The sequence below is a fragment of the Cebus imitator genome, unplaced genomic scaffold, assembly GCF_001604975.1.
Source record: "Cebus imitator isolate Cc_AM_T3 unplaced genomic scaffold, Cebus_imitator-1.0 Scaffold191, whole genome shotgun sequence".
In the NCBI taxonomy this organism is placed as follows: Eukaryota; Metazoa; Chordata; class Mammalia; order Primates; family Cebidae; genus Cebus; species Cebus imitator.
The window spans coordinates 882,903-892,921 of record NW_016107506.1 but is presented as its reverse complement, the minus strand read 5'-3'; the positions used below and the strand labels follow the sequence as shown (position 1 = coordinate 892,921).

At 48.9% G+C, this 10,019-nt stretch overlaps 2 protein-coding genes across 7 annotated transcripts in view; one reads left to right on the top strand and one right to left on the bottom strand.

Annotated features, from left to right (window-relative positions):
- Positions 1-3,319, bottom strand: part of LOC108316709 — a 6,179-nt gene extending 2,860 nt beyond the window's left edge. Inside the window, exon 1 of the mRNA XM_017546698.2 lies at positions 2,566-3,319. Coding sequence (XP_017402187.1) covers positions 2,566-3,162 — 597 coding nt within the window. The 5' untranslated portion in view covers positions 3,163-3,319. The remainder of the gene's footprint in view (positions 1-2,565) is intronic.
- METTL21A (methyltransferase like 21A) overlaps positions 2,908-10,019 on the top strand; it is a 32,621-nt gene continuing 25,509 nt past the window's right edge. The window contains exons 1-3 of one of the 6 annotated variants that reach the window (XM_037745056.1): positions 2,908-3,172; positions 4,456-4,631; positions 7,317-7,428. In XM_037745056.1, the coding sequence (XP_037600984.1) occupies positions 4,485-4,631; positions 7,317-7,428 (259 nt within the window). In that variant the 5' untranslated portion in view covers positions 2,908-3,172; positions 4,456-4,484. The other 5 variants (XM_017546699.2, XM_037745055.1, XM_017546703.2 and 2 more) reach the window with 5 other exon arrangements.

The window sequence follows — 10,019 nt, the reverse complement described above, 5'->3', positions numbered from 1 at the left end:
AAAAAAAAAAAAGAAAAGGCCTGTAATCCCAGCACTTTGGGAGGCTGAGACAGGCAGGAGTTTGAGACCAGCCTGGTCAACATGGTGAAACCCCGTCTCTACTAAAAATATGAAAAAAAAATTAGCCAGGCATGGTGGTGGGTGCACCTGTAATCCGAGCTACTTGAGAGGCTGAGGCAGGAGAATCACTTGAACCCACGAGGTGGAGATTGCAGTGAGCCGAAGTCGCACCATTACCCTCCAGCCTGAGTGACAAGTGCAAGACTCTGCTTTAACAAAAAAAAAAAAAAAAAAAAGACTGTCAGTAGTTCTTTGAGACAGGGTCTTGCTGTGTCACCCAGGATAGAGTGCCATGGTATGACTTTAGGACTCACTGAAGGCTCCACCTCTGGGCTCACATGATCCTCCCACCTCAACCTTCCAAGTAGTTGGGAACACAGACGTGCACCCCTAGCCTCAGCTATTTTTTAGATATGGGGTCTCACTATGTTGGCCAGGCTGATCTTGAACTCCTGGGCTCAAGTGATCCTCCCACCCTAGCCTCCCAAAGTGTTAGGATTACAGGCGTGAGCTACCACACTGGCCCAAATATTCTAAACAATACGCAATCTGCCACACACCAACATATTTTTACGATTAAAATTTTATTTTCGAATATTTACAGTGGACTACTGGCTTATTTTTATTTACTTATCTTTTTTTTTTGAGACAGAGTTTTGCTCTGTCACCCTGGCTGGAGGGCAATGGTACCATCTTGGCTCACTGCAACCTCCCTGTCGTGGGTTCAAGTGATTGTCCTACCTCACCTCCCGAGTAGCTGAGATTACAGGCACCTGCCACCATGCTCAGCTAATTTTTGTATATTTAGTAGAGACAGGGTTTCACCATGTTGACCAAGTTGGTCGTGAACTCCTGACCTCAGGTGATTCGCCTGCCTTGGCCTCCCAAAGTGTTGGGATTACAGGCATGAGCCACTGCACCCCGCTACTGGCTTATTTTGATAAAAACAGAGCTCTGTTTAATGGCTACGCTGCTATGAAAGTTGCACATGTTCCTGTTCCTCAATATTCCTTTTGGTGCTTCCTGAGCCATCTATCTGATACAAGTTAGAATATTGGGAGGACAAGATGGTTGACAAAAAGTCAGTGACATCTTCCTAGATAACCTGTATGTAAATATAATGAGGCACATGTTCTATGTTAAGAGCGCTGGAGAGGTTGGGAAGGTTTTGCTTTGTTTTTTTGAGGTCACATGCATGAGTTCAGCAGAAAGGATGGAGAACATGGAGAAGCAACAGAAGGGGCCCAAGGCTCCAGGCTAGGCTTCAGGGATGAGCAGCCTGGGATCTAGGGAGGTTTAGTAATTTCCCAAGGTCATCCCACTTAAAAGAGTCAGAGGAAGAATGTAAATTTTCCGTATTTGTCTGGTATCAAAGCCCATACATATTCTTTCTTGTGCCCAATGCTGGTTCCCCCCACAAAAAGGGACAGAGAGAGAGAAAATAAGGACAAGAAAGGGAGGTCTTAAAAAAGATAAAGGGTGGCCAGGTGTGGTGGCTCATGCCTGTAATCCTAGCATTTTGGGAGGCCAAGGTGGGCGGATCACTAGGTCAGGAGTTGGAGACCAGCTTGGGCAACACAGTGAAACCCTGTCTATACTAAAAATACAAAAATTAGCTGGGCGTGGTGGTGCGCGTGCCTGCAGTCCCAGCTACTCAGGAGGCTGAGGTAGGAGAATGGCTTGAACCCAGGAGGCAGAGGTTGTAGTGAGCCGAGATTGCACCATTGCACTCCAGCCTGGGCAACAAGAGCAAAAACTCCGTTAAAAAAAAAAAAAAAAGATAAAGGGAAAGCTGAGAGGCAGAAACATCAAGTGCAGGAGGTAAGACAGAACGGAAATATTGAGAGGGAAAGGTAGAGGACCAAAAAAGAAAACAGAAAAGGGGGTAAAAGACCCTCACTGGCGGTCTTCCAAGCTCACTTGGGTTATCCTCGAAGCTGCAGGCCCCAGCCTTCCAATGGAAGATTAATCTGGAGGTCGGGGACGCCGCCTACCGGACGGGAGAGGCCCGGAAAGGGAGGTTCAGGCTCCTGCCATGCTCCCACCGAGGGCAGCAGGCGCGGGCCCCCGGGGAGCTCTTAGAAATAGCAGAGCTAGGAGTCGGGGGCGGTGGCAGTGGCTCACGCCTGTAATCCCAGTACTGTAGGAGGCCAAGGTGGGCGGACACCAGAGGTCAAGAGTTTGAGACCAGCCTGGCCAACATGGTGAAACTCCGTCTTTACTAAAAATACAAAAATTAGCCGGCGTGGTGGCATGCGCCTGTAATCCCAGCTACTTGGGATCTGAAGCAGGAGAATCACTTGAACCCGAAAGGCGAATACAGTGAGCCGAGATGGCGCCCTTACACTCCAGCCTGGGAGACAGAGCGAGACTCCGTTTCAAAAACAAACAAACAAACAAAAAAATCAGCGCTTGGGCCCCCTCCCACAGCCGGCTCTTGGGCCCGCATGCGGGTGAGGGAGTTTACCCCAGCTTGTTCTAACGTGCAGCCGCGCTGAGAGTTACCTGAGGGCGCGGCGGCGTGGGGCGAGGGCCCCGGGAGGAGGATGCCTGCCCCTGCGCGGTCCGACTCAAGGGGATCCACTCCAGCCTCGCGCTCTTCCAGGGCCTGCGGCCAGGGTGACACGCCCTCAGCACCTTCCACGTCCTGCGTGGGTCCCCACGGGCAGGTGCGCCTCGGCATCCAGAGGAAGGAAACTGGGGCACTGGGGTCTGCAGCGCCGCCCAGGGCCGGGGCTGGGACCAAGCGCGCGCCCGGAGCTCCGCGCTCCCGACTGCAGCCGAGCCCGCTGCGTCCCCGACCCCATTTGAAAAACTTAGGTCCGGGCGCCACGTGCTCACTTCCCCACCGCGCCTTAGTTGATTAGGGCTTTCTGACTTTTCCACTCGATTGCCGCCAAGCGGGCTATTACGCCGCTTCGGACCCCACCGTGGAGACGCTGGAGAAGAGTGACCACGCATTCTTCGGAGCGAGCTGTCTCCATCACTCGCTAGCCCGCCACCTTTAAAACTAAGAAACAGGCACAACGCGCAAGTGAGAAAGTCCGAGGCTGAGAACGGCCAAGCACAGGATAGAAAAGTGGAGCCGGCACAGGAGCACATTCAGCGCCAGGTGCGTGGCTTTTCCTTTCCGCCCGGAGAGCCGGGCACCCCATACCCTCCCTGCGCACCCGCGGCTGCTTGGCATCCGGGTCTGGCTCTCGCTCCCGCCCCACAGCACTTCCCTCGGCGGGCGGAGAAACGGATTTGGTAGTCCCTGTGCCTTGGGGACGCACGCAGGAAAGCCCCTGTCCCGGCTCCCCGCAACGTCCCTCCCCCCCTTCACGGCCCAGCCCCGCAGCGGGCTCCGCGGGCACCTGCAGGGGGTGGGGTGCCGGGAGACCGGAAACGCGTGGCCGGGGCCGCCCGCCTGCGCCTCGCGGGCTCTTTAAGGCTGGCGGTTTCCGCAGCCAGCCTGGGGCGGGGAAAGCGGAGCGCGCGCCCCACGCGGGGCAGCCTCCGGAGCCGTAAGTACCGGTGTGGCGGCGCCTGGGCCCGGGCTGGGCGAGGCCTGGGTGCTCCGCCGGGCAGCTCGCGGCGCCCAGCATGGCCTAGGGGTCGTGAGAGGCCCTGTGTTGCTCGGTCTCCATCTCGCCCCTGGAGGGTCGCCTCAGCTCCCGGGCCCGGGGGCAGGAAGGGCGCGCCGGTCGGCCCCGGAGAGGGGTGGGTGGGGGGCAGCTCTAGGGGGACTTCGGGGAGGCCTCCGAACCCCTGCTGTCCCCGCGAGCGACTCGGAGGCCCCCAATGCCGTTCGCTTCCAGTCCCGGGGGAGACGGAGCTGCGGCGACCGTGTATTTCTGGCTTATCAAATCGCTAACACCCAGTCTAAGGGCAGGTTCGGTCCCATTGTTGTCACCATTGAAGCAGCCGATGGAGGAGGGGAGGTGGGTGGCGAAACCGCAACAGAAGACCCGGGTTGCCCGGCGGGCTGCAGCTGCATTCCAGGCGCCCGGGCTGGGTAGGAAGCGCTGCTTCCCGGCTGTCCTGGGTCCCTGGGCGGTCACCGCCCGTGCAGCCCTGAATTCACGGAGTGACAGCAGTGCAGTGTATAAGGCCTTCTGCAGAAGTTGGAATGTTCTGGGCTTTTTTTTTTTTTTTCTCCCAAAGACATCCGTTGACACAAATTCCGAGCGAAATCTTACTCAGATTTAGAAGAGCTATGCAAAAGAAATTGGACAAAGTCTTCTTCCACCTGTTTCGTTTTTTCTTTTGAACTTGTAAAACCGTAAAAAAGCATTTGGAGTTACTTAAGAAATGTATCTTCCAATGCAAGACGCACACCCCCCCCCCCCAAAAAAAAAAAAAGATAATGTACCTTCCAGCCAGAGCGTCACCCAGGGTTCTTTTGCACGACAGGTGTGAGCAGAGGGCGGGGTGCAGGCGGAATGGCCCTGGTGCCCTATGAGGAGACCACGGAATTGGGGTTGCAGAAATTCCACAAGCCTTTTGCAACCTTTTCCTTTGCAAACCACACGATCCAGATCCAGCAGGACTGGAGACACCTGGGAGTCGCAGCGGTGGTTTGGGATGCGGTAAGTAAGCTCTGGGGGACCTCTGAAAATGGCCACACTTGCTTGTAAGACTGGCTTTTATTTTTTATTTTTATTTTTTAAACAGATTTATTGAGATATAATTCACATACCATACACTTCACCTATTTAAAGTGCACAATTCAGTGCGGCTTTAAACATACAGTATATTCACAGAGTAGTTCAACTATCACCACTTCAATTTTTTTTCTTTTTTTTCCTTTCTCCACCTAACCAACATTTTTGCTGTTACTGCCACACCCAACCCGTATCCCTTACGTCATTTCTCTACTCTCTCCACATAGATTACATTTTAAAGGTGAATAAATGAAGGCTGAGGAAAGTTAATGACTTGCCAGTAATGACACACTGGGTAAGAGAGGACCCGAAGGAAAGCCACCAACTGCTTTGGACATGAGTTAGTTTCTCTCTCTCTCTCTCACTCTTTTTTTTTTTTTTTTTTTTAAATTTGAGAAGGAGTCTCACTCTGTCGCACCAGTGCAGTGGCAGGATCTCAGCTTACTGCAACCTCTGCAGGCCAGGTTCAAGTGATTCTCTTGCCTTAGCCTCCCAGGTAGCTGGGACTACAGGTTCACACCATCAGGCCTGGCTAATTTTTTTTTTTTTTTTAGTAGAGACGGGTTTCACCATTTTGGCCAGGCTAGTCTTAAACTCCTGACCTCAAGTGATCCACCCACCTTGGCCTCCCAAAGTACTGGGATTATAGGTGTAACTTTTTGTTTTTTTTTTTTTTTGAGAGGTAGTCTCCTTCTGTTGCCCAGGCTGGAGTACAGTGATGTGATCCTGGCTCACTGCAACCTCCGCTTTTGGGGTTCAAGTGATTCTCTCACCTCAGCCTCTGGAGTAGCTGGGACTACAGGTGTGCACCACCACACCCAACTAATTTTGTATTTTTTGGTAGAGATGGGGTTTCATGATGTTGGCCAGGCTAGTCTGGAACTCCTGACCTCAAGTGATCTGCCCAACTCAGTCTCCCAAAGTGCTGGGATTATAGGCGTGAGCCACCGTGTCCCACTGAGTTAGTCTCTTTATTGCATAGAGAATTGTAAAGTGGCAGAGCCCAAAATGAAGATTATGTGCTTTCTATAAGTTTTCCATAGTTGTAATCATTTAAAAAATTGCAACTGCTTTTTCATTTCTTCCTCTCCCAGCACTGTTCTGTCTGACTTGTACCGCCAGCATCTAGCACCACACCTAGGACTCAGTGGGAACTCAATTAATGTTGAATGCATACTTGGCATAAATACAGTTTGACAGTTTTAACATTGTTAGGGATGTTAAACATGTGGAAATAAAAATCTCAATATATTCTAACCTAGTAATACCACTTCTAGGAACCCAGTCTAGGTAACCTCATGAAAATTACTCTAGTAATAATAAAGCTATAGGCCCGGTGAAGTGGCTCACACCTGTAATCCTAGCACTTTGGGAGGCTGAGGTGGGCGGATGATCTGAGGTCAGGAGTTCGAAACCAGCCTAGCCAACGTGGTGAAACCCTATTGCTACTAAAAATACAAAAATTAGTTGAGTGAGTTGGTGAACACCTGTAGTCCTTGCTACTGGGGAAGCTGAGGCAGGAGAATCATTTGAACTGGGAAACAGAGGTTACAGGGAGCTGGGATTGTGTCAGTGCACTCCATCCTGGGTAACAGAATGAGACTCCAATGCAAAAAAAAAAAAAGATATAATGAGGAATGGGAAGCCTCCTAAATGGTCACCAAGAAGAGGAATTGCCAGTTATACTCAAAGTATATGGCTGTGAGAAATACAGTAGAAGTTATGTTAACATGATATACTTCTTTCTGTAGGATCATAAGCAAATGCAAAACCACACATCAGGTATCTAAAACTTTGGCCAAAACTTACCTTCTGATGCCCAGAATGTACGACGAGGGCCCCTGTGGGGCGATGACCGTCAGTGACGCAGCTTAGAGAGCCCTGGGCAATGTGTTGCTTTTTCCCTATGGGTGAAGTTGTGGCTTTGCTGACCTGAGTTTGGTTTAGGAACTTAAACAAAATCATAGAAATTATTCATGTCAGTTCTTGCAGAATAGTTGTGTAAACTTCAAATGTAAAAGTGCCGTGACACAGTAAAAAATTAAGCTTTCCAGGCTGGTTGCAGTAACTCACGTCTATAATCCTAGCGCTTTGGGAGGCCAAGGCAGGCAGATCAGCTGAGCTGAGGAGTTCAAGACCAGTCTGGCCAACATGGCGAAACCCCTCTTCTACCACAGGAAAAAAAAAAATACAAAAATTAGCTGGGTGTGGTGGTGCACACCTGTGGTCCCAGCTACTATGGGGGCTGAGGTGGGAGAATCGCTTGAGCTTGGGAGGTGGAAGTTGGTTGCAGTAAGCCGAGATTGTACCACTGCACTCCAGCCTGGGTGACAGATGGACTGAGACTCCATCTCAGAAAAAAAAAATTAAGCTTTCCAGACCCAGCAGGACCCCATTTTGTATGGGCAGTGTCTCTGGGCACTGCTGTGGAGCCCTGTGCTTGCTCTAAGGGGGAGGTTATCTTTTTGTACCAGCTAAATTCCTATGTGTGTTGTTAAGCAGGGAATTGAACCTTGAGGTGGGAGAGGGTTGTGTGTAGCTGACCTGAAACCCTGCAGCTCCTAAAGCGCATGTTGACCTTAATCATCATCACACTGTGTTTTCACTCAGGCCATCGTTCTTTCCACATATCTGGAGATGGGAGCTGTGGAGCTCAGGGGCCGCTCTGCCGTGGAGCTGGGTGCTGGCACGGGGCTGGTGGGCATAGTGGCTGCCCTGCTGGGTGAGTGTCATGCATTGACTCACTCCTTAGTGAGCAGAACTCAGTGAGAGGTGTGTTTGCTATTTTCTTAGCACAAAACTCATTGTGGGTTTCCCCTTACTAGGTTATTTTCTTTTGCATATACTTATGAGTTGTGGGCCAACTGTTGGGGCTCTTAACTCCAATGAGGCTAACAGGCTAATTTCTCTCTCACTCTCTCTCACACACACACACCCTGTTATTTATACTTCTCATGGGAAATTGCTCTGCCCCCTTCAATTCTGTGATGCCAGTAATATGTTCTTAAAGTGACTTGATTCAAGGAGAATAATCCTACCATGTATAGAGTTTTTTTCACTTTAAGGGGCTTTCTTTCCCATACACTATCAGATTTAACCCTGTAAGGGATAGAGAGCAGATAGTCTTTCCTTCATTGCTCAGGAAACTTCGCCGGTTTTTCTCTTCTAGGGAGGGTTTGCCCCCATTGTAGTTTGTATTGACTTCTTATTTTTAAAATCGTATGAACAGTATACAGTTCTGACTTGATATCAAGATTTGTCATTTTAAAATTTGGTATGCAGGCATTAATTGAGGCTTGGAGCTGGAGCATCTTTAGGCTTTATTGTTATTTTTCTCATTTCTATCACTTCTGACATACACAGTTCAGGCTATCCAATCATAAGGATAGACCAGCTTTCAAGATACCATGTATAGTAGTTATCACTTCCATATTGTCACCTGGTGCTCTTGTTAGAATGCAGATTCTGATTTGGCAGGGCTGTACTGGGGCCTGGGAACCTGCATTTCTAACAAGCAGTAGAAATGTCAGTAGTGATGCCGACACTGCTGGTTCTCAGACCATACTCGGGTAGGAAGGATCCAGGATTCCAGAGTCTTCTAAACCCATCACATTGTCTACAGATATTTGAGGATCAGTGAAAGCCCCTCTTTTGTTCTGCCTGTTTTCTAGAAACCCAATTCTTTTTTACTATTCCTTTATCTGCTTTCCAGAATTTGATAGGGAGCATGGGCAGGGGTGGTGGTGAAGAGTCTGTATAAATTGATGGAGGTTTCCATCCATCTACAATCACAGCACTTTTAAGTCATTGATGAAGCCCTTGCTGGTACACTGCCTTTTCTTCTCTTCAGGTGAGCCTTGTAACATCCCTATGTATGTTAGGTATTACTTTTAATTTTCATTTTTCAAATGAAGCTGGAATTCTGGGAGATGAAGCTATGAAGTCCTGATCAGTGGAGATCTGGGACTCAAAACTAGGCTTGTCAGACACAGCAGCCCAAGTTAGTGATTTTATTTTTTTTTTCTGTAATACCAACTTCCCTCTCTGCTGATATGTGAAGAGTTAACTAGAAGGGGAGATGAGGTTTCTTCTGTTTTCTTCCTGAGAACCAGGGTTTCATGCAAAACTTTATTGACTGGTGTGTAGACATGTTAGTGTAGCTAAGTGCATAGGCTGAGTTATACTGGTTCTGACGTCTCTTTTAATTCTTACTAGTTGTGTGACCTTGGGCAAGCTGCTTAACCTCCAAACATTGATTATCCCATCTGTACAATAGGCATAATAATATTTACTCCACAGTGAGGATCCAATGAGACTGTGTGTAACATCTGCTAGCTCATTGAGCGACACAAAGGACATGCTCCTCGAGTGTTGATTACTCTCTGAGTGCTGCTTTTTCTGATCTAGCAATGTGGAGCTCTGGAGTTGGGCAAGTCAGAATGAGGTATTTCAGATACCACCACGGAGCAAAGCCTGCTTCGTGGCCAGGCCACACTGTGGGCTTGTAGAGTCCTTTCCTGCCCCACTCCAAAGGGTGAATTTCTGCCACCTTTTCCCCATAGCACTTGGAATACTCCCACCTCTGTCCCAGCTTTGTCACATTTCACTGTAGGCAGGTGTTTCATGTGTCTCTCTCTCCTGGCAGGCCCAGGCTCCTGAGGAAAGGGACCAGGTTTCATTGTGTGTCCTTGGCCCTTGGGCAGCACCTACCACTCAGTATACACTCAAGTAATTCCGGAATAAGAGATGAACAGTCTAGATTGAAGGCTCTTTGAAAATCATGGAAATTTATTCTGATTTAAGCAGCAGAGACAAAGAATGTTTAAAATTATGAAAATTAATATTTTTGGTATAAAGCTGATATAACTATTATAAAAACAAGCATAAAGAAGAGGAAAAAAACCCTACCAATTATTCTAATTATTCATGACTCTGCAACATAGTTACCATTAGCATTTTGGTGTGTTTTGTTTCATTGTTTTCTCTCCATCTGTATTTTTATTTTTGAGATGGAGTCTCCCTTTGTCTCCAGGCTGGAGTGCAGTGGTGTGATCTCGGCGTGCTGCAACCTCGGATTTCCTGGTTCAAGCGATTCTCCTACTTCAGTCTCTCAAGTAGCTGGGATTACAGGCACACGCCATCACACCTAGCTAATTTTTGTATTTTTGGTAGAGATGGGATTTCACCATGTTGGCCAGGATGGTCTTGATCTCATGACCTCATGATCTGCCCACCTCAGCCTCCCAAAGTGCTGGGATTCTGGGTATGATCCACCATGCCTGACCTCCAACTGTATTTTTTTTTTTTTTTTTT